The sequence below is a fragment of the Sardina pilchardus genome, chromosome 12 (assembly GCF_963854185.1).
Source record: "Sardina pilchardus chromosome 12, fSarPil1.1, whole genome shotgun sequence".
Classification (NCBI taxonomy): Eukaryota; Metazoa; Chordata; class Actinopteri; order Clupeiformes; family Clupeidae; genus Sardina; species Sardina pilchardus.
This window is the reverse complement of record NC_085005.1, coordinates 6,970,834-6,995,787: the sequence shown is the minus strand read 5'-3', so window position 1 is coordinate 6,995,787 and position 24,954 is coordinate 6,970,834. Positions and strand designations below refer to the sequence as shown.

General features: G+C 47.6%; 1 protein-coding gene across 7 annotated transcripts in view; it reads right to left on the bottom strand.

Annotated features, from left to right (window-relative positions):
- Positions 1-24,455, bottom strand: part of epb41l2 (erythrocyte membrane protein band 4.1 like 2) — a 67,131-nt gene extending 42,676 nt beyond the window's left edge. For 2 of the 7 annotated variants that reach the window (XM_062551275.1, XM_062551277.1), the window contains exons 1-5: positions 24,264-24,450; positions 17,743-18,386; positions 16,003-16,230; positions 4,432-4,536; positions 2,725-2,767 (exon numbers count right to left, since the gene is read on the bottom strand). In XM_062551275.1, coding sequence (XP_062407259.1) covers positions 2,725-2,767; positions 4,432-4,536; positions 16,003-16,230; positions 17,743-18,372 — 1,006 coding nt within the window. In that variant the 5' untranslated portion in view covers positions 18,373-18,386; positions 24,264-24,450. Of the gene's footprint in view, positions 1-2,724; positions 2,768-4,431; positions 4,537-16,002; positions 16,231-17,742; positions 18,387-24,263 lie in introns of all 7 variants that reach the window. The other 5 variants (XM_062551279.1, XM_062551273.1, XM_062551274.1 and 2 more) reach the window with 5 other exon arrangements.
- Positions 24,456-24,954: the final 499 nt, after the last annotated feature.

Here is a 24,954-nt window from a genome sequence, read left to right as displayed (position 1 = left end):
TGTAAAAACCTGTAAAACTTATCTATAAAATAACAATCCCTGTATCGGTGGTCAAACATTACAGGGATTGTAAAGAGTCAAGGTAAAAGCCATGCACGGACACACGTGCACATTGCAGTTATTTGAGCTATGCCAGAGAACTGTTACTCCTTATTTGCAACACAAACAGTACACAGCAATTACTGTTGTAAATGCATGCATCTGCACCACAGCAACGAGACAATGGCATGCATGGATATAGGAGAGCTGGTGTGAGCTGCGTCAACACACACACACACACACACACACACAAAAAAGGGGGAGCAATGAAGAAAAAAAAAAGTGTGTGGAAAACTTGATCCCAAGGATGACTTCATGATGGGGCTATTTCCTCCACGCTGCGCTCCAAGTCTCTGGGTCCATCCCAGCGGAGCGTGTGGTCAGACCGTGCGCGACCGGCCGCGCTCAACGGCTCCTTATCTTAACAGAGATGGATTTACTGGACGCATAAAAAAAAAAGGTCCATCGGTCAGCCCAGCACACTCTGGCTAACATTCCACATCCGCCGGCCATGAGGCCCGTGCATTAGCAGGAGGAGAGGGGAGGGTGCCGAAGGGACTAGGTTACAGGAGAGTGAGTGTGTGTGTGTGTGTGGGGGGGGGGGGATGCAGCCAAGTGTGACAGCTGACCTGGATCAGGTAGGGCAGACACACACACACACACTCTCTGACACAACAATATAGATGACCAACACCACTCACTTGCATAGGTATTGGTGGAGAGACAGTAAACCCCATTAAGATGCCAACACACTGCCAGACTCAGGAACACACCCAAAAATAATCCGTCATGCTTGTCCCAGGTCAACTAGAGGCAAAGGTTACAGGCCCATTAACAACCAAGGGTTCAAAGAGTTCAAGACCCCAGCCCAACCCCAGTGCAGCAAACAGCGCCTACTCCACGGAGACCTGAACGCAATCATTCACACCGATCACACAAGGCTCACCCACTCAAATCAGCGTGACAATGAGACGTCTCTCGGTCTCAGAAGTCTGGGTCGTACTGGACCGTGATGATGCAGCAGCGACAGACAACGGTCAGCAAATGAGCAGAATGAAGAGAAAGAGTGAAGGAGAAGGAAAATAGAGACAAAGAAACTGTGAGTGAGTGAGTGAGTGAGTGAGTGAGTGAGTGAGTGAGTGAGTGAGTGAGTGAGTGAGTGAGTGAGTGAGTGAGTGAGTGAGTGAGTGAGTGAGTGAGTGAGTGAGTGAGTGAGTGAGTGAGTGAGTGAGTGAGTGAGAGGTGTGCATTTCAGGACAATAACACATGAATCAGGCCAGCCAAGCACCTTTTACTGGTCTGGGCACTAGGCCAGGCCGTGAGCACTGAGCACCAGCTGCACATTACAGAGAGAGAGAGAGAGAGAGGGTTAGTTAGAGAAAGTAATGGGAAAGAGAGACAGGAGGGGAAAGAAAGTATGTAAGAAAGAAAGAAAGGGAGAAAAGACCGGGCAAGTGAGCTGGAGAAGTGAGCAAGACACAGGAGGACACAGACAGAGGGAGGGAGAGTGACACACATAAAAGTGTCAAGAAGAGTGCTGGTTTATGCAGCGCCACAGACACAGACAGAAGAGACAGGCGAGGGATGAAAACGGGGACAAAGAGGGCAAAAAAAGATAGCAAAGAGAGATCTTAAAAGTGTCAGACAGCTCCATTCTCTCCAGGGCAGTCAGCCAAGCCACAGGAACGGCACGCAGACCACCACGGAACTCTCGGAAGCATCTCGGCGTTCCGACACAGCACAGCGCCTCGGAGCCAGCTCCATGGAAACAGGGTGGACTACGCCACACCACACCACAGAGGGATGATGGGAATGATCGGTGGCTGATTGGTCCTCCGATTGCGTCAAGCGCGCATTACACCCCTCGGAGATCTGGAGGAGAGTCCCCTTGATCCTTGCCATGGGTCAAGGCGCTCCACCCAACAGACATAAACACTTCTCTCACACACACACACACACACACACACACACACACACACACACACACACACACACACACACACACACACACACACACACACACACACACACACACACACACACACACACACACACACACACACACACACACACACACACACACACACACACACACACACACACACACACACACACACACACACACACACACACACACACACACACACACACACACACACACGTCATCTTCATAATTGTGTGGGTGTGTGTGGGTGTGTATGTGGAGGGGGGCTATCCATTCTCCATCCACACCCAATCCCTGCAGTCCGTTTCCTAATTAGCCAGGCGGCTTCAAGATGTTCTCAGCAGCAGCTGGAGCCTCTGCTCTCCCTCCCAGTGCTCTACTGCAGGTACAGCACAGTCCAGCACCACAAGTGACAACACCGCGCTGGGTTAGCAAGATCAGGCGTAGCGTTAGCGCCGGCAGTGGCTGTTGTTTAGACTGGTACAGCGAGCTAGCTGTGCTTATGGTGAAGTCCTCTGGAGTTTGCTTTTTTTTACAGACGGAAGGCAAGGGTTTTGGCAATGTCATGCCGTTAGTCATAGGCAAAGCCATTCTCTGACCACTGACTGGTGCGAGCCATGGTGTGCTGTGGTTGGCAGCTCTGCTGGGGTGGTCCAGAGGATGTGTGTGTGTGTGTGTGTGTGTGTGTGTGTGTTGCTTTGAGGTGCGAGGAGAGTCTGAAAAGGCAAAACAGCACTTACTTCGGATCTGCCGTTTGATCTCCTTCAGAGGGTCCAGCCAGCACTACAAGGAAGACAGGCAGAAATGATATATTAACTTCCATGCACACACATACAAAAACATACATACACCCACACACACACACACACCACAGTCTGAAACAGAGCCCAGGTTTGCTCAGAATCAACCACACACACACACAAACACACAGGAGTGCAGATTTAATGTAATCACATACAGATGTGAAAATAAAAAAAAACTGCAGTTTTATGAAGAGTAACAATGAAATATTGCCAAAAACAAATCCAAAGACACATTGATTTGATTGGCAAGAGGAAGTGTAAAAGGGCGCGTGTGTGTGTGTGTGTGTGTGTGTGTGTGTGTGTGGTGTGGTTTGTAGCAGTAAAGTGAAATCACTTTTAATACTAGCCTGATTCCATCCAAGCTGATTACCATCAAGAGTTGGCAGGGAAGGTATGCGTAAACATAATATTTTTGTAGGAATATGACTTCATGTTGTTTTCGCAATAACGCTCGCTTTATGACATTACTTCTTGGTTTCTTTACACAGCTGAGTTTTCTCTGCCTCAAAGCTCGCCTGCTCTTATGCGGAGCTTATCTGCAATATTCTGTAAGGTTGGGAGCGGATGAGCAAATGACGGCAACAGAAGCCATTTACCTCAGATGACTCCACCATTTCCCCAATTACTCTTACAAGGCTAGGCAAAGCCGGGGAAATACAGCCGGTTTACAACCAACACAGAACTATGCGAGTCCCGCTTGATGCCTGGGCTTGTGTTTAAGACCTCTGTGAAATCCATCTCACAGAGGAGGCATATTCAGCACAGTACAGTGGAAACAAACACACACACACACACACACACACACACACACACACACACACACACACACACACACACACACACTTTGGCTCTTTGCATGTCAACGTGGAACAGTCACGCTAAAATTGGCGCATGGCAAATATGTTGATCCTTTCACTCTGCCTTTCCTTACTCACTTGTCTGAGGTGTGTGTGTGTGTGTGTATGCGAGTGTGTGTTTATTCTCTGTTTGTCATTAAAGCTGCGTTTACAAGGCCCAGACTGAAACCATACGGAGCAGAGGCGAGCGCTCCTCTCCCTGCAGAGGAAACGGCTAGACAGGGCCAACACACAGACACACACATATAAATATATCTAAAAACCAAGGTCTTTCCCCTACGCACTCTCACTCACACACATTCACACAGTCATAAGCACTTCCCTTTGCCGTGTGTGTGTGTAGAGGAAATACCTTGCCGAACACATCTCGAGCAAGCAACTTTAAAGGAAAGGGAGTCCCCCACTCCTCTCTTCTTCTCTCCTCTCTACCAAACCCCACCCCCAACCCAGTTAGATGTGCTGACATGGGCCTGCAGCCTAGCAGATGTGGCCCTGGAAAGACATCACAAGCCTCCCCGGGCTGCTATGGCCACATACTCTGGGTTCCACCTCAAAGAAAACGCGGCATTCCTCCACACCATGGGGCTTTTCATGAATCACAGTGCATTGATCTGGTGCAAAAACGACCAGCTTTTTAATTATGAGCCCAATTACATGCATGACACATTACAACGTGATGATTCTAGGGAAGAGGGAATGTGGTCACATGACTGCTGTGTCTAATGGGTGACACCGCTGGTCATGTGATGATTGGTGTTGCTATGGACACGGTGTTCATATACCATACCTTCTGGTCTGCGTTGTCTTTGAAGCACAGGCCGAAGTAGTCCTTCTCCAGCAAGTTGAGCTGCTCGCAGACTTTGAAGACCAGGAACTGGCCCTTTGCCCGTTTCTGCAAGAGAGCGAAGAGAGTTCAAGAGATGAATGAAGAAACTTTAAGAATAATAAATGGCAAGAGTTGAGTATAAATTCTGGTTTACACTATATAAAAATCTAACGTTGGCCGTTTGACAGATGTTGTGTTGGGGGCGAAATGGACGTCTGGAGCTGAAGGAGTTTTCCAGCGCGCGGTCATATCCCATCTGTTATCCCGGAGAGCAAACGCTCCAGGCTGGGGATGACTGACAACGCCTGAAACTCGCGCATTCGTCTTTCACACTCCATTACCCCCTGGGGGAGAGGGGAGTGTGGAGGGGGCATCTGCAGCGAGGCAACTCAAGACTTTTTCCCCCTCCAATGAATGACAGTACAGTATGTAACACAATGCAACTTCGCAGGGCAGGGGATTCCAATCTTATTCTCATATGAGAACTATTAGTGCAGATCTAGAGAGCAAACGTCTGCGGAATCCATCTTTGGTCCCTTGGGTCTACGCCGGCCCTTGGGTTGTTCTTGGTTCTGAAGGTCAGAAGGTGACCGTATTATTCATACACACAGAAATGTTTTGATTTTCTTTCTCTCCCTCCCTCTATCCATGACTCTTTCCCCTCTCACTCTCACTGCTTTTACTCTGTCCATCTTTTCCCACCTTTGGATTCTCTTTCATGCCATCGCTCCAACGGAATGCCTCTTGTATTCGCCGGCACAGCAGATCTGCACAGAGCGCCGGCATTACAGAGGAATCCCAGCAAAGCCCCCTCTGGGCCGTGTGGACAGAGGGTTGAGGGGACACTCGCTGGGGGCCGGTCAGGGCCGCGGGACAAATCGCACGGTGGACACAAAAGCCAGAGTGTGAATTCTCTGCCTCCGTCACGTCAGGCCATAGGCCATTCGCAAGCCCCGAGGACAGAGAAAAAACAAAGACCTGACCATAAAAGTGTCGGCAAAATGAACAATGACATCGATTTTTTGAGTCGGACAGAAGAGTTGGCGAGGTCGTTCGTGAGCGCGCTCGTGTGTGAAGTGCATTTTTTTCCGTCTCTGTTTCCTTTGAGGACAAGAGAACTATTTCAGATATGCTGGGACGCCATCAGTCATTTCACAAAATGAATGCTTCCCCCTCTTCACTCACCCTGTCTCACGCACTCATCCTGTCTCACACTCACCCTGTCTCTCACACACACACACTCACTTTCAGGCCTGACAATAGCGCCGGTCATATGAGATCAGTCTGCTTGCGACAGTTTGTAGAGCACTGCAGAGCAGGAGCTGGGTGTGGTACTTTTATTACACTGCTTGTGTGTTTGTTGGGGTGTGCATGCGCGCGTGCGCGTGTGTGTGTGTGTCCCTGTTGCTATCTGTGTGTGCCAAAGGTGCAGCTTTTGTTTACTTTCAATTTGAAAAAAAAAAGCGCTTGCGTAGTGCTTCCCCATGGGAACTCTAACGGTTGGCGCTCTACGAACCAACCAATCAGAGAGCCCTCCCGGCTCTTGTTTACAAAGACAGGGACGAGATTAACCTGTTAACTACACCGCCGCTACTGCCATAGTCCTGCTCTTGGCGCCCGTACACCACTTTAGCCCCGACTGGTCAATGGCCATTACTAAATGCAGTCTACACTGTTAATGGACCACAGCTAGCGTTTACTATCGATCAGCCGGAAGCTATAGAGCAGAGGGAGCTGGGGGGCTGGGGGCTGGGAGGAAGTGCATTAGTGCTGGACCCATCATGGGCGGAATGGACTCCAAATGCATTGCATGCTTTCTTTTTCTTATCGAACACTGGTCAGCCATTTGCTGTTGAAAGGGGGATTTGCTGTGGTCTGTGTGTGGAGAGAGAGGGAGAGAGGGAGAGAGGGAGAGAGGGAGAGAGGGAGAGAGAGTGTGTGTTTGGGCTTTGTGTAAATAGAGGAAGGTGCAGTAAGCCATTTGTGTACGCGTTTCAGAGCCACCGAGGACTTAAACTAATTTAGCAATTTCGGCCAGGGCTGTCATGGAAGTCTCGTTAAGAGTGTCTGCCGACAGCGAGCACGGGTGGATGTCTCCACAACTCCAGTTGCAAAAACACGCAATTAAATTTACTGTAGGCACTCGAAGGGGTTCAGACACACTGATCAAAAAACACCTTCGTCTTTGATGCTTTGGAGCCAAACATGTTTTGCAGGGAATCTTAACAAGATTCACAGAAGATGTGTGGGGGGAAAGGGAGCCCTTTTCAAGAAAGGCAAAGTGCAGGTCTGGGAGAAAATAACTGCCACCCAGTGTTGCCAGATTGGGCGGGTGCCTGCCCAATTGGGCTACCTTTGACTTCGTGGGGCGGGGGAAAATAAGCTTTAGGTGGGCAAATACAATTTTTAGTTCAATGGTTCTCTATGACAAAATCGTTGTTGGGGCGTTTTTTTGCTGAAGAGGGCGGGATTTTTGAGTGTGATTGGGGCGAAAATCTGGCAACACTGCTGCCACCACATCTGGCTCCTCTGGAGGCCCGATCCCCAGAAAGCGCAAAGGCAAAGGGGCATATCAAGGGACAGCTCTCCATGGAAACCAGTGCACCTGGGCAAGGTGTTTCCAAGCAACGAAACAAAATGCTGCTTGGATCTTCACTGCTCTGTCACAACAAGCCCCTTGCAGCAAGGATACACTCTTCAAAAAAGGGTTCTTGGGGTGCTATATAGAACCATGCAGACTTTAAAGAACCCTTAGGGCGTTCTTTGATTAACCCTAAAAAATGGCTTAAAGTGCCATATACAGTATGAAGCATGCTACATGAATGTAAATAGACATAGAGCACCTTTTTCTAAGAGGGTATGCAGGCTTATTCTCTCAAAGAGTACAATTCTGGGTCAGACACTGGACTCAAGGCTAAAAGGGGGAGATCTGAGGCCAAAACGCTAAAAGCTCCCCTTTTGTCAACAAAGGATTAAAAGGTGCCCACAGTTTACAGTCGAGCTCCAGTCCAGCTCTGGGCTTGTTACACGCTAAAAGATGGCCCCAACCCAACCCAAGTTCTGTGTCTTCCCCTGACGAGGGATTCAGTTTAAACCAAACAATCGTCAAAAAACTATAAGAACATCTTCCAGTGACCTGTGAATGCCCTCAAGATCACTCACATGTGGAAAAAAAAAGAAACTGCCCGTTGGCCAAGGCTACAGCACAACCCCACTAAAGGGCCAGACATTGTCAGAGACCCTAACTGAATTTGGAGTGAGGCTGGGCATCAGCTTGTGTTCCTTGGCACCAGGGTCCAGAGAGCTGTGATATTCAACTACACGAAGGAGATAAACAGTTTTGTTTTTGGAGCAGGGGTGTGTGTGTGTGTGTGTGTGTGTGTGTGTGTGTGTGTGTGTGTGTGTGTGTGTGTGTCAGCTCTGCGGGCATACAGGCGGGACAACGGCAGATCAGATGAGGCCTAATTGAAATTGGCGGGTCAGGGCTAATCGAAATGTCTGGGGTAGCTGTTAACGCTTTAAACAGGACACGTGGTGGCAGCGCAGGCAGAGAGGGGACGGGTGATGGGGGCGGGGCGGGATGGACAACAAAGCGTGAGAAGAGAGAATTTGTCCAGCATGACTCCTATAAGGACCTCTAAAGGAGCACACCTCAAATCAGCGCAATCAAATCACATCTGATGCTTTTCACACACACACACACACACACACACACACACACACGCTTTTGAGAAGACTTGAGAAATTACTCCTACAGATAACAAGAGACATACTAGATAGATATAAGTCACTTAGGATAAAAGCGTCTGCTAAATGGACAAATGCAAATGTAACAGAAACCAAAGATGATGCAATTCTGGGAGAGAACATGCGAAGAAAAAACTTGCACTCTCGATCTCGCTCACTTCCATCCCTCTCGCCCACGCCCTCCCACTGTCTCCCGAGAGAGTTCCCGGCTCACTCCTGCTCCAGATTAGGCTCTAGTTACAGGGAAATGTGAGAGGCAGGATGGGGCTCTATGGAACACTTCTAGTCCTACTCTCCATCAGTAGTAACCACAGCGGCTGCAGGAAGAACAGTGGCCCTAATAGGCAGAGAGATGCTCCCACGCCTCTTTCTGGAAGACTTCTAATCAGCAACATAGAGTAGGACTAGATCATAAGTGGCCACAGCAACAAAGAGGAATGACTGATTTGTTTTATTATTGTGTTGCATGTTCCAAATGTAAAGCACGTTGAGCTGCAATCTGTGCATGAAAGGTGCTACACAAATTAAGAATATCATTATTAAAGACTGTTACTCTACATTAGCAGTAACTACAGTGGCAGGAGCAAGCAGTAGCAATACGTGGTGGTCTGCAGCATAGATATACTGTATACAGTGAGGAGAAAATGTATTTGATACCATGCTAAAGTTGCCTAAAAAGAGGAATATAAAATCATCATTTCACAATTGATCTTAATGTCTTAATTCAAAAATTGAGTAAAAATAAAACCACTAAGCTCCCCAATTTTCTTTGTGATTGAAGAATGTTTCGTAAATAAATAAATGTTCCTCCTAAATGCTAGGGGGAAGGAAGTATTTGACCCCCAATGTAACCCTATGGGAATTTAACACATAGGGTTAACATAGGGGCAGGCAGATTTTTATTTTTTAAGGCCAGCTATTTCATGGATTCAGGATATTATGCATCCTGATAAAGTTCCCTTGGCAGTTGGAATTAAAATAGCCCCACATCATTACATACCTTTCACCATAGCTAGAGATTGGCATGGTGCTTTTTCCAGTAGGCCTATTAGCCTGTTTGATGCTCATTGAGCTCAATGCAAATCAAACAGCCTAATAGGCCTACTGGAAAAAGCACCATGTCAATCTCTAGCTATGGTCAAGGGTATGTGATGATGTGGGGCTATTTTAATTCCAAAGGCCAAGGGAAATTTATCGGGATGCATAATATCCTAGATCCATGAAATAGCTGGCCTTTAAAAATAAAAATCTGCCTGCCCCTATGTTAACCCTATGTGTTAAATTCCCATAGGGTTACATAGGGGGTCAAATACTTCCTTCCCCTAGCATTTTACGAAAACATTTATCTATGTACGATACATTCTTCAATCACAAAGAAAATTGGTGTCCTTGGCGGTTTGATTTTTACTCATTTTTTTAATTAAGGCATTAAGATCAATTGTCAAATGATGATTTTATATTCCTGTTTTAGCATGGTATCAAATACATGTGCTCCTCACTGTATCTATGGTCTGCAGTGCCAGCCTGCCCCAAAGCAGGAACAACAACAGTGGCCTGAACAGACACAGAGATGCCCCCCCCCACCCCCCCACCGCCTTCCTCTGCATTACACTCCACCACCCGCTAATGCTCAGCCAGCCAGCACTGCTAAATTATTCACCAGCTATCCGCAGCCCCCCCCTCCCTCCCCTCCCAAGAGCTCAGTGGGCGAAATGAGCTTTTTTTACCACGGCCCTGGCCAGCCACTCTCCAACATGGCCGACCCCCCCACCCCACACACACACACACACCCCCAGCGCTCACAGAAACATCCCTGCAGTGGCTGTGGATGTTTACATACCAGTGTTTCACAACATACAGATTTGCAGATTTGTTTTTTTTTCCCTTTCCCTGGTGTAAACTAAAAGTAGAAAAAGCAACATGTGACTCTGTGAGAGGATTGGGAATATATATAAATATATATTTAATTTCCCCCCCTCCGGACATCTCAAATCCAAGTGCCCTGGGAGTATTAAAAAAACATAATGCCATGCATGGAGAGGATATATAGGCCACGGCACTCCGATTGGTGGAAATGCATGGACTGGAGTCTGCTGATTGGCCCGTGAGGAGGGGAAGATGGCAGATTTGCTGTCGTAACAGGCGACCCTAGATGTTCTCTTCGGACAGTGTTACGCTCGGCGTCTGTGCCATGACTCATCTAAGAAGCATCCTGATCCTCACACAGATGAGATCAATAACCAGGCATCTCTGCTTAATTGAGGATGTTGTAAACAAACACACACACAGACACACACACAGACACACACACAGACACACACACAGACACACACACAGACACACACACATCTGGCTCTTTTAAAGTGGACCAAGTCCAGTTGTGTCTGTTTATCACTTGAGGGCAGCTCCACGCCTGGCTAGCGACAAATGGGGGAGAAGACTGATTAGTTCAAATGAGACCCAGGAGAGACCGAGCGAGAGAGCACGAGTGAGCGTAAGCAAGAGAGAAAGAGTGTAAAGAGAAAGAAAGAAAAAGAGAGAGAAAGAAAGAGAGGGAGTCTACCAGGAGGGAGAGGGCTAGAGAGGGAGTATGTGAAAAGGAAATAAATAAATGAAGTCGCATTAAATAAATCCAGCAGAAGTGGGCGTGCGGAGCACCAGATGGGGTGCGGTCTGACAAGTCTGATACCGCGGAGAGACAACAGGTCTTTTCCCACTCCCAGCCATCATGACATCGCCGCTGAACTGGGGTGAAGAATTTAATATCACTTAACAGCACCGAGTCAGTCCTTAGGGCACGCCAGACGTGTGAAGTGGCCTGCCCTTCTCTGTCAGTCAGCAGACATGTCATTGTTCTCCCGATAGGGGCTTCAGGATTGGCAGAGCAGCAGAGAAGAGGGAGGGGTCTGGGAGGGTGGGTGGGTGGGTGGGTGGAGGGGTTGGATGGGGGTGGTGGCATTTCACAAAATATTAAGGTTAAGCTGCGGAATGCTTTGTTTATCTCTTTCATTTCAGCGATGCGCAGAGATGGGAGTGCCACATTACATCTCATTATAAATATGCCTCTGTCTTCTGGATGACTGGTCCCCGACAATGGCATTTAGTGATGCCTCAGCTTTTCCCAAAGTGCAAACAAAGCTGGCCCTGTTAAAACAGTGCTGGCCGCGCAGCAATTCAAGCCAGCCAGGCCCCATTCCACCGCTTGGGCCCCGGCGTCACCGCCGACGCTGCCACTGGGCCCGTCGGTTCCGAAGGAATCCCCGCCAACCAGCAGCTGTGGCAGCAGAAGTCACCAACGTGCGCAAGAGGCTCCTAAATGGAGGTGACCACCAACGGAAAATATTAAGCAGATCATCGGGCCCAGACGTGGACTTGTTTTATCAGTGAATTATCTCCTAAAACAAAAGTACCCTCCACTTACGAGAGAAGGTGCTAGAAACAAACCAAAACTGAAATGGCAAACAAACTTCTCTGCACACTTTAATCCATGCTGCTAGCTTCTTTAATAAGAGGCCAAGCTTTCTGTTATCATGGTTGGATGACCAAAAGCTTGGTCTTTTATTAAAGAATCTAGCATGGAATAAAGATGGGTTAGGGTTACTGTATGCCTTGATGATGGCCAGATGACCGAAAGCTTGACCTCTTATTAAAGAATCTAACAGCCAATTACATGCCATTTACTGATAAAAGTGTCAAAAAGAAGTATGACACCAATCAACTACCCCCATGTTCTAGTGAAACTGTGCCACATGTTGTTGCATACTGTAGAATGCTACTTACTACAGTCCAACTCAGTGACCTTACACAAAATGCAAACGTTGCTAAGCCTTCTGCTATGCATGCTATAAGAAGCCATGCTAAGCATTCATGATAGTTTAGTTTAAGAAGCTAAGTACACACAGTTCTTTTCCCCCCATTTATATTTATATTTCAAAACAAGGATTACTTTTCAACTCTCTAGGATGTAACATGTATGGTCTCAGCCTATATGCTTGAGGCCCCAAACACAGCCAGTGAGAATGAGAAAGCCTTCATGGAAGGGTGGTCATCCATGGACTGTTGGGAGGTTTGTTAAGTCATCTAGAGGAATCAGAATTACAGAACTGGAAGCCTGATGACAGCAGTATGACGGGCCTCTTAACCACGTCCAAACTGGCTCAGCAGAGCACGTGGGCCAGTCAGGCAAAGCCCAGCAGATGCTGTGAGGTTAAATCTATCAGGGTGCTAAACCCACCATCCCGACCAAACTAACCTCATTCTAACCCCCTGCCCCCTGCGCACCCACCCCCCGTTCTCAACGTTAATCTGCTTCTGGGGGGGGGGTCCCCAGCCAGCAGGCAGACGAGCCCCTGTGGAGCACTCCCCTTTTTACCCCCCTCGGCCTTTTTACCCCCTCCCCTCCTGCAGGGCCTGATCCGCCAGTCTCAACCCGTAACGTCATCGCCTGGGTCACGGGGTCGAGAGGCCCACTCCGCTTCATCAGCTCATGGGCTGATCGCTTCAGCAGCACCTAAGTGGACGGCATGATCCCATTACAGTAGGACCTGCCCACCCGTACCGCGTGTGGACAGGGTCCGCATACAGTACTCCGGTCAGCCTGCACGTGGCGGGGCATTCTGGCGCCGCTTTGGGGGGGAAAAAAACCTGAAAGCAATCGAAAAGCTATAAAATACGTTCAAAAAGAAAGAATACCATCTTCCAAGTTCTAGTTCATACAGCTACAGCTCCGCAGCATACAATATTTCGATATCCCGTATTCAAATGCAATCTGTGCTGAGGGATTGCAGTGCGAAGGAGGAGGAGGACATTTAAAGGAGCCGTTTCCAACATCCGAGTTGTATGCCAGGACTGGGGGCTGCCAGACAGACGACTCTGGTCCAGTGGCCTTTTACCCTCCCACCACCACCACCGCTGAGGTCTGCCAAGGACAAGGACTGAGTCATCAGGACCAAGGAACTGAGTGAACCAATGAGCAGAGGACAAGACACTATAAGATGTCAGACTACCGAGAGTTTTGTGCCTTGGTGTGCGTGTGAGAGTCCTTCATATGGTACTGCATTACCATTCATATAATGCTGCATTACCATTCCACGGTCAGTGCGGATGTCACCCGTGTGAAAGGTGCCCACAACAACACACAATGGATCAATTTCTCATCACACGCACTATTAGCATGCTAATGAAAACATTGCCTATACTTAGAGTCACAGCGAGTTCTCCTTACTCTCCTTGAGGCCGACGAGAAGTGACCAGGATGAGTAATGTGCTCACTGAAGCGAATTAGAGAGGAACTCTGGGAAAATGGTCTCCAAAACTGAAACTCAAAAGCTGAATTACGGGAAAAGAATCATCATTTTACACGATCCCAGCCGATAAGAAATAGTGACATCTGTCTAAAGTAAACACTATGAACACTGAGAGCTGGGTTAACAATAACCCATAATCTAAAAAAAAAAAATAGACATAGCTGAATTTGGCAATAGCGTATTAATTGTTCAAGTCTTGAATGTGGAGTTCAGCCAAAACAGCCTATTGTTTTGATTCTATCTGTTCCAGCATTTGTTTTCTATGTTGAGAGCTTATAATGTTAATCCAGTCTTTATATTACAGTTGAAGTTAGAATTAAAACAAAACAAACTGCAAATTGATGGATTTTGGACAGGCTTCAAATCAAAACACCAACGTTAATATTTTAGCTTCTTTTTACAATAATATTTTGTCAAATTGTTTTCTCGGAATCAGCTGCATTAAATTAAACATGTGACACAGATTTCGCTGCTCCATTTGCATACCGGCTCTCAAGGAGATGTGACGAGGGGAAATTCTTTAAGCAATGTTGCTGGGCAGCCACATAACTGGTTAAAGGTAAAATAAAAAGCTATAGTAATACATATCAATGGAAATGTGCTAGAACAACATCTCAGGAACAAGGAACACTACCCAACAACAAAGCAGAACAAACAGAAGGTTGCCTTGTGCATCATCAACTTAAGGGTCACCCGAGTTCTCATTCCCATCTCCACTTTACTTGACCTGCACCCAGCCCTCACCTCAAGCCTCCCTGTTGCCATGGTTCCTCTCCAGGTGCTGAGTAATCTGGGTCTCTGGGCTATAGACCTCTGAAGTTCGCCTACAAAAAAGCTGCCATCTTTGAAATTCGGTATCTGGCGATTTTTCCTATGGGAAAATAACATGGGGATTTTGAATTATCGCACCTGTTAAACTCTCGCGGGGACGATAAAGTCTTAAATGCAGACGTTTTCCTGAACACACTTTTGTCCTCTGCCTTCTTGTGCATACTGTGATCTCCGGTGCGCGAAGGCGGCAGACTTTGATTTTTGCTACCCCAGAGCTAACTGGCTAACTAACTGAATGGCAAGTTGCATAGCAAGTTAGCTCTGGGGTAGCAAAAATCAAAGTCTGCCGCCTTCGCGCACCGGAGACCACAGTATCCTCTCGAAGGCAGAGGACAAAAGTGTGTTCAGGAAAACACCTGAATTTCCGATTTTGTCATCCCCGCGAGAGTTTAACAGGTGTGATAATTCCAAATCCCCATGTTAATTTCCCATAGGAAAAATCGTCAGATACCGTAACTCCTTATATGGGCAAAGATGGTAGCTTTTTTGTAGGCGAACTTCAGAGGTCTATTATGACCTCATTAGCTTCCTCCACCTCTCTACACACAGGGGTCCTAAAAATAAACCCAGGCCAACAAGAGGACCTGACAATGGAGACACACTCAATCCTTCAATCTATTCAGGATGGCTTTTTATAGAGAAAAAGGGATCATCCTGATGAACAGTATCCAACACAATGGGACATTGAGAAGAGGCAGGGTACATTGGACTCCTATTAAACAGGAGTTTACATTCAGGGAATGCTGTGGTGCAACTGCCTACAAGGCCGTATCATATTTGGGTCCATATGTCCATGTAGTCCTGGGTTCAAGTCTGACCCGAGTCATGTCCCAATCTCTCTCCAACTTGCTTCCTGTCACTCACTTCACTATCCAATCAAATTCAAAAGGTATAAAAGCCTACCAAAATATAAGCATATAAAAATATGCACATATATAAAAACACAGGAGTTTAAATTCACTCGTTTCCAACAAGGCGGAGAGAAACAGGCGACCAGATTTCATTTCATGGGTTTTCAATGTCCTTTGAGTTACTTAAAGTAAAGCAATACCAAAGAGTCTACATCATAATCCACCTTCAATTAAAGCAAAACCCAAAAGAGGCCTCCATCTTAGCAGAGATGTAATGCAAGGCAGATACGAATAATCTCCGCCTAAGCACCATTCATCTCGTTCAGTTCCTTGCACGCTTGACTTCATAGGTCACCATGGGTTGAGGATCACAAGGGAATTGACAACAATAACGACAATAACAAAAACAACAACAGAGAGATGATCTCTCGAGAGGCCAGTTTAAGCAGGCTTGGGGAAATATAATCTCCCCCACCCTGCTCTTGGAAAAGCCCTGGTGGACGTTTCTGGTGGAGGAGCGGGGGAAGGGGGGTAGGTGTAGACTCTAGACGTCCCCTGGGAGAGAGAACCAGGTGTGGTGAGGGGTTGGGAGTGTCGAGGCGTCTGATAGTGGGCAAATCCACCTCACTCGGTGGCCATCTTGTAATACACTTTAGGCAATTATTGGGCAGCTATTTTCCCTTTTAAGTGAATGGGAATGCATACAAGAAGGGGCAGGCTTTGTGTAGAGACTAGTGGCATATTGGCGCTACCAACTAATCCCATGCATTTCTATGGAGGATTCTTTCTGCCCTTACCTCGGCCTCGCAGGTGAACTGGCTGCCGTCCAGCATGGTGACCTGACAGACGACCATCTTGATCTTCTTGGTGAGTCGCAGCGGGGACAGGATACTAGTGTCGGCCTTGTCAGTGGGCTCTTCCTCCTTCTTGGGCTCCTCGCCGGCCTCCTCCTCTACGCCGTTCTCAGCCTTGGTCTCCTCAGCGTCCTTCTCCTGGGACTCCTCACCTTTCTCCTCCTTGGCGGGCTGGAGGGGGAGGGGGGTGGGTGGGGGAGGGGGGGCAAGAAAAACATGAGCAGATCAGAGGCAAAACACATTATGAACAAACACATTCACACACATCTGATTCTATTATTGTACGCAAACGCACAAGTATGCACGCACACACACACACAGATTTCTATTAATTGCACACATACACACAAGAAACCAAATCCAGATTTCATGAGTGTAACACACATATCCGGCCCCAATTGTCTCACACACACACACACACACACCATCAAACACATGAATGCAAAGAATGCTTGAGGTTTAGGGCCTTCCATTTGTCATTAGTGAGAGGCTCTGGTCACCACCTGTCCTGCTTTATCTCATTTTTTTCTCCTGGTCAGCTGACTCAAATCAGACCCATACGGTTTCCCCTCCGTGATTTTGGGGGCCGAGAGGGGAGCACGAGAACAGAAAGGGAGGCTCGGCTCTGGACGGTCACAGCCGTTTTTCCGCTGGACTGCCGGCTGGAGATGATGAGGTCATTGGGTGGAACGGGATGGAAAAATTGGAAAAAAAGGAGGCGATCTGGCCTGGAATATTGATGAGAACAATGAAAAGAGGGCTTCGTTCTGTTGCAGGACTTTTCACAGCGCCGCCCTTCTCCAATGATATAGATTTATCGCTCGGCCTGATCCAACTCAAAAAGAATGCGGATTTCTTTTTTGTTTTTTTTTGGAGTGACTCAAACGCAGCTGAGAATCACACATGCATGCACGCATGCACACACACATACACAGAATCCTTTATTGAGGGTGCATAGCTGTCGCAGTAACTAATTGACCTTCACAGCAAAACACAGATTACAGCACGGAAGATCAGATGCCCCCATTTCCAATCTCTCCTCTTGAAGGTGCCCTGCGGCATCTTGGGAAAAGTTGGCACATATATATAGATGGTGTCTAGTGGAGTGAAATAAATGACACCAATTCCTCAGGGTCTTCACAGCAGCTGAACCAGGCCAGGACATAGGGAGACCAGAGAGTTAGGAGGTTAGGGAGAGGGTAATAGAGAGAGAGGGAGAGAGGGAGAGAGAAAGAGAGAAAGAGAGAAATAGAGAAAGAGAAAGAAAGAAAGAAAGTAGAGAGAGAGAGAGAGAAAGAAAGAGACAGAGAGACAGACACAGAAAGAGACTGACAGAAAGACAGACAGAGAGACAGAAGGACTGACAGAAAGAAAGACAGACATGAGCAAGCGAGAGAGAGAGAAAGAAAGAAAGAAAGAGACAGAGAGACAGACAGACAGAAAGAGACTGTCAGAAAGAAAGACAGAGACAGAAGGACTGACAGAAAGAAAGGCAGACATGAGCAAGAGAGCAAGCGAGAGAGAAAGAAAGAAAGAGAGAAAGAAAGAAAGAAAGAAAGAAAGAAAGAAAGAAAGAAATAGAGACCGGGTTTTCAGACCCTTTAACGAAGACCAGAGCTTGAGGAAGCACAAAGAGTATCAGCGAAAGTGCCCGTCGCACGACCATCCCGTCCCCTGGACTACCTGTGTGTCGGCGCTGCCTATGGAATGCTTCTCCTCCTTGTCGTCTGCTTTGGGCTCCTGAGCGGATGGCACCTCCTCTGTGGCCGCCTGGGACTGATCCGCTGTTGCGGCCTTTTGCTCCCCGTCGACCTTGTCCTCCTCCGCCGCCGCTTCTGCTGCTGCTGCCGGCTTGCCCTCGTCCTCCTTCTTCTCCTTGTCCTCCTCCTCTTTCACGGCCTCCACGCTCCCCTCCTTGGGCGCGCTCTCTTTGGGTCCCACCTGGCTCTGGGACTTGGACCTCTTAAGCCATGGAGGGAGGAACCGGGAGATGCCCTTGCCCTCCTTGTCCTTCTCCTTCTTCTCCTTCTTCTCCTCCTCTGCCTTGGGCTCCTCGGCCTGGGCCTGCTCGCCCTCGGAGGTCTGCTGCTGCTCCTCGGCGGCTGGGGTGTCGGATGCTGCGGCTGCTGGTTCCGCTGCTGCTGCTTCTGCTGCGGCTGCTGCAGGGGGTTCGGAGGCGGCTGGTTGGGCCTCGGGCTTGGCCTCGTTGGCGGGTTCTGCCTTCGGCGCGGTTGCCGCTGGCTGTTCCTGCTGCGATTCCGCCTTTTCCGGCTCCTTCTTCACCTCCGTCTCAGATCCCACCTCTGTCGTCATGGTACCCGTGTGCGCTGCGCAGAGAGGGAGAGAGAAAGAACCGGAAAGATGAGTCATGAAAAATGTGGCCAGGAGGAATATTAACTAGGTTAAACATTGACAAGGTAGGGGTGTGAGCAGACTAGGTTTTGTTGTATTGTCACACTTGAGTGATGTGTTTGATAAAGGAATTAAGGAACACCTTTCTGCATCATGAAACATGGAAGTGACATACACAGTTTCAACCCTTAATTAATTTGGATGGGCTATGAGGCGCCATGATTATTTTTAGCATCATTATGTAATCTAATTACCCTAAATGTCAGTGTGGGTAGCAATACACAGGGTGTCTCCACATGATGTAGAGTAGACACAAATCCACACATAAATGAAGCAAAAGCAAAGCTTTGCCAAAGGCCCAAATATCACTGAGAAGAAGAACACAGACACACAGACACACACACACACACGTTACCATTAATTCCTAATGACAAGGCACTCCAGAGGCTGTGGGCATTTTATAATGAGGACAACAATGAGCAGTCACAGGAGGCTTACAGATAGCACTGCTAATTTAGCAGAAAGATGCAGGGATGTGCACAAACAGCAGTGTGCTACCCAAACCAACAGCAGAGAAACAAGCCACCTTGGAAAGGAGACCAACCTGCGGGTTTGGGTATAAATAACGTTCTAGGGAGCAGTTTGTCTGATGCCTTCATGAACCCTTGAATTAGTTATGAATCAAAGCCTTGGAGCTGAACCTTCAAGACCTTGAACAGCACCATTTCTGAGTGTTGAGTGTTTTCAGGAAATTAAGTAGGGGCTAATTATCGCATAGCTAAGAGGTAAACCTAGATTATGTCTCCACACATTTGATGGAGCGAGGGTGGGAGGTCTTTGTTAAACAAACAGGAAGTCTTGTCTGCTCTGCAGCATTCAAAGCTGAATTAATCCGGAATCTTCTGTTATCCACCATGGGACATTCCTATGTCCACTTCAGTTATCCTGTCACAATCGATGTGTGTCTCTTAGCGCAAAAAGCATTTCATGGCGCGCATATTTTCAGTCCCCGCGCAGGGGGGGAAATGTATAAATAGCAAACAGCGGCGCACGCTTGAATGGGCGGGGAGTTATGAGCAAAAGAAGCCATTTTATGTGCTTAATTTGGGGGCAACGAGGGCCACTCGCATGTAAGCTGATCACGTGACTCGGTTGACACAGGGGAGTTAAACCACTTGGAGAAGGGGGGGGGGGGGTCTGACTGTGCACAGTACTGCTGAAACCCTTCTCTCATGCAAGGTGAGTGAGGACAGCAATTAGGAATGGAGGGGCACACACACAAAAAAAAAAAAACAGTTATCAGAGACATATTTATGCCCCCTAATTAAAAAAAAGAAGTGTTTTTGGGGCTTAGCTTGTTATGATTGATGGTGAAGGCTGCCTCCGTTCCGCTAATGAAGAGGACTGTTACTCACAATCCATGTCAGGCAAAACCAAAGAGAGAACAAATCATGACTGGGCGCTAGACAGTGAAAGAGAGACACGGTAAGAAAAGAAGCCGAGAAAGAGAGAGGGAGGGATAGAGGGACAGAGAGAGAGGGAAGGAGAGAGAGAGGGAGAAAGTAGACCTAACCAACAAGTCCAAGTCCTGAAGCTGAGAGAGAGGGGGAGGGATAGAGGGACAGAGACAGAGGGATGGAGAGAGGAGAGAGAGGGAGAAAGTAGACCTAACCAACAAGTCCAAGTCCACAGAGGAGATTCTGTAAACCGAGTGCCTGATCACCACAGACAGCACAGAGATGTTTCAGGGGCTCTTAACCAAGACCAGCTGGCCCTCTGGTAGCCTTTATTGGATTGCGATGATAATTCATTTAGCCGTAAAAATGAATTTACAACCCACAGTCTACTTCCTGGCAAACGTGCATCCGATATCGAGGTCATGTGCAAAACACACCTCTGGCCAAGTTAAACGTTGAAATACAACACTACTAGACTTTGTACACGGATACTGAAGAACAAAAGGAAAGGCACCAGTTTCAACGGTTTTTAATGGCCACGCCTCAGCATGCACTTGTATCAGACACCTTGGGCCAAAGACCAGTGGTCATGCTTCTAATCAGCAAAAAAGTCTAAAGTCTTTTCTTCTTATAACACTAAATCCATTTAGTACCACCATGCCCCCAATAAGATCATCATCATCAATTCCACAAGTTCTTTACAGTGACATACACAGCAATACTCTCAAACTGAGAACAAGAGGCATTGTCACTGCAGGATTTTCCGAAACATTTCAAAACAACCTCCTCGAGCAGCTCTGACTAGGCGGATGGCGAAACGATGAGCCGGACGGTTGGGTCTGCGTGGACAGGCAGCGCGTCGGTGTCGGGGCCCGGCCACCCCTGTGGGCCAGAGCCCAAATCCCCAAACTGCAAGGCTTGCAGATGAGAGTGGTTGAAACAACACGACCTGTCAAAACCAATCACGTCTCGGCAGGCGGGCTCCTACAAAATGGCCTCTCGATCCTGGCCGGTTGGTTGGTTGGTGTGCTCCCATGCTTTCAGATCCTCTTTGCTTTAAGAGGCTAATATTACCACGCTGCTAATCCACCGTGGAACAGACACAACAGACCTGGAGTCATGGCTCGCCAGAACACTCCGTGTGTGTGTGTGTGTGTGTGTGTGTGTGTGTGCGTGCGTGCGTGTGTGTCCATCTGTGTACCTTTGGCATACTTATAACAAGTGTTTGGCTTTAAGCTTTAAATATGTTTTACTATCGAGGAGTGTGAATTTACAAGGTGGGGACTGTAATTTGACAGAAAACACTGTCTTTTTATGTGTGTCACTGCCTTTGTGTGTGTGTGTGTGTGTGTGTGTGTGTGTGTGTGTGTGTGTGTGTGTGTGTAAAATTGCCACTCTGAGTGCTCAGTGTCCAGTCACAGATTAGTGCTGTGTGAAGGTGTGGACCTGTAAAGGATTTGGTCTCTCCTCGGTCACAACACAGGAGCCGCCACATCTTCACCAGGGCAATGGGGCGCTTCAGAACTCAGCCCCATGAGAGTGAGAGAGTGCTCCAAAGGAGGAACTCTCAGAAACTGCATCCTAAACTGGGCTCTATGTGGGGTGCCCGCCTGGTCCTAGCAATCTTAAAGTTGCTTAGTTAAATAATGAAAAAAGAAGGGGGAAAAAAGTAATCATGGGTCAACTTATCAACAAGACAAATTCCAGTGAGTGATGTACAGCTTTCAACTCCGTAGAAGCAGTTGGACCCCAGATGTTTGGCTTTTTACATTTCAACTATGGATCCATTTTCCCAAGAATGCTTCCAGGGAATGGCGACTAATGTGCCCAGGTGCACAACCACATCAGAAGCCAAAAGTCATGGAATACAACGTTTTTGCCAGCTGGAATCAACACAACATTCAGTACATCAACACACACAATCTTACAACTGCACAGCGAGAAACCAAATAGCTCCTCGCCAGAAGACATCTAGGCTGTGTTTGTACAAAGCTGGTTCCTTATCTGTCAGACGTGCACGCAAGTTTACGACACAAGAGCCATTAAAGAAGACTTAGCTATCTTTGACGGGGTGGGTGTGTGTGGGCCAACGTAACCCCATGACCCCAACACGGGATGGCATGTTATTAATGCCATTAATCAGGCCCAGTGTAAATGTCCTCCAGGTTTTTTAGAGCTGGACGTCTGTAAGCCATGCTGTAGTAGTGTGTATATCTGTGGTTATGGCCTAACTCAACCTCATGGGAGAAACACAGCCTCTAGAGACCTTCTGCAAAAAGTTATGAATCAGCCAAAGACCTACAACTTTGGGGAAAAGCACACACATGTCCGAGAGAAAGATGTTGAACTCCACACAAAGTGCAACTAGTGGGTGTTAACCTCAAGATGTCAGCTTGTCCACGCTCAAAGAAAAAGAGCATAATAGGGAGGGGTGAGGAGGAGGGAGAGGGAGACCTGGCATGTGGGACATGGAGTTGACCAATGTAAATTTGATTTCATTTTCACTGAAAACAGCTGTTGCCTGGTCAGCTTATCCAGTGTTGCAACAGCGCTGCGAGCCAGACGCCAGTGAGAATGGAGGGTGACCATGACTAACATGACTGGCTTATTCCCATCTCCACGGCAACTCCTCATGAATGAGTCCGCTGCCAGATTCATAATATTTTTTCTCTATCTCTCTGACACACCCACACATGCAGACTTACACAACTCAATACAAATGGGCAACACTACTCACTGTAGGCTACTATCTTTACGATTGGATACAAGGAGAGAGAGAGGAATAAAGGGTAAGAAAAAAATATCAGGAAAGCTTTAGTATTATCTCACAATTTCAGCTGCAGGTTGCAAAGTAATCTTTTTTTTATTTATTATTTTTTTACTCTTGTCCATCTTTCCCCCTCTATTCCAACTCCCATATGACATGTTTCTCCAGGCATAAAATGGACCGTTTATTACCCATTACATAACCCCTATGCTCCAGCCATCTGTTGACCACTCCAAACATGTTTACTCAAAATCCCTAAACCCGTACAAAAAACAAACAAATCTGCTGCAACACAATAAAAAGCATCCCTACGGTTCTTTTTTAGCTTTGTGTCGTCTGTGCCGATTTTCATATCATCTAATTTTAGAGTTTTGGAGACGTGGAGACAGAGAAAGAGAGAGGGAGAGAGAGTACTGAGAGGAGAGAGAGAATTCTGTTGATGTGACTCGGCAGATCAAAAAAAAAAAAAAAAAAAAAAAATCAACTGGCGGCTGGAGAAGCCCCCCCCCAACCCCCCCGAGCCCAGGGAGTGCATGGAGCTGAAGTGATTGTTTGGCTTGGTGTCTGCACCCTTCGGAGGCGGACAGTACCAGGAATGCGCTTCAAAAGGGATCAGCGACAGTCCTGCTTTCATTTCCCTCTCATCCAGTGCCCTGCTCTGGCCACTGCCCCCACATCACCGCCCCCCCAACCAACCAACAACACCCACCCCACCCCACCCACCCTCCCATCACCTACATCCCTCCACCAAAACGACAACAAAAAAACATGCAAACACAAACAAAGCCGCTAAAACAGACAGAGATGTGCGGTCAATGAGGTTTTGCCAAGCGCATGGTTAGAGTGAGGGACAGAGAGAGGACGTTCAACTGAGAGAGATACGATCTGCTATGCACTATAGGTTTTTTTATTCGACAATATTCGACATATTATGTATTATGTTAGACTAAATATATTATATAGGTTTCCAGACAGTAACGGCATAACCAGCTGGGTCGGTGGGGATATGAAAACGCTCCTGTAGCATTCCTGCTCCAGGCTACATTTGGAATCTAGCCCAGCACACATGTAAACATGCTGACTCACAAATTGCATGTGCGCGCGCACGCCGCATACTCGTACGCGAGCACGCACACATACACAAGGTCATGGATGCAGAGTCCATGAATATTGCATGGACACGAGCGTGGCAAATTATACATAGCAACAGACGCCGGTCAGAACAACATCAGTCACAACCTTTAGCCACTTCAAAAATCACTGCCAGAGCACATCGGAGCTATGCAGCGTGCAGTGGCAGACCTGATCATCTGTGAATGAGGCACCATAATTGTGCTACAAAGTTGCAAAAAAAAAAAAGGATGCAAAAAATATCATCTTGTGACTTTAACAAAGCCCTGGTGTGCAACTCGACTCTCAACAACCTCGTTGTATCCCATCAAATTCAAATCACCTGACCCCACCTCCTGTCCCGAGATAATGACCAATCCGCCCCACCAGCCTCCATGTTGGCTCAAGCACCCTCTTCGTTACATCTCACAAGCTCCCGAGCAGAGAGGTGAGGAAACCAGCAGACACAGCCGTGCCAAGGAGTGGGGGAATAGGGCGAGGCAGGAACGTCATCTTACCGTGCACTGGTCCTTCCTTCTTTCTTCCTCTCCCTTTTTGCACTACCTTTTCTTGTCCTTCCTCCTGCACCTTCCCTCACTCTCTCGCTCGCTCTCTTTTTACAGCTGATCAGACTCCTGCTGCACGGAACGTTGTCATTACTGAGCCGGGCTGCCAACTCGGGGAGTGGATCACACGAGAAAGGGAGAGAGGGAAAGAGAAAGAGGGAGGGAGAGAGAGAGAGAGAGAGAGAGCACTAACGAGAGTGAGAGAGGGAGGGGTGACTATGACAGTGGCAGAGGCAGTGGATGGGAGGGAGGGAGAGAGAGAGAGAGGGAGGGAGAATGCAAGAGGAAGAAGGGAGACTACAAACGTACACACAGAAGATAAGGGAAGAGTTGAAATATTGAAAGAGACAGAGAGAGAGAGAGAGAGAGAGAAAAGACGAGGGACAGAAAAAGATGACGTGGGAAAGGGGATGACGGGTAAAAAAAACAATTCTACAGACAGAGAGATCTGAGGAGGTAAATGAGGACCCAAGCATGTAAAAGATAAATGGAGCCAGAGAAAAGCAGAGGAAAATCTGTGTCAAAGAGGTGAAGTAAGTGTGTGTGAGTGAAAGAGTGAGCGAGTGCGCAGGACCAAAACAGAGAGAGAGAGGAGCGATATATGAGAGAGACATGTTCAAAAGGAGGAGTGCCAGACATGCCA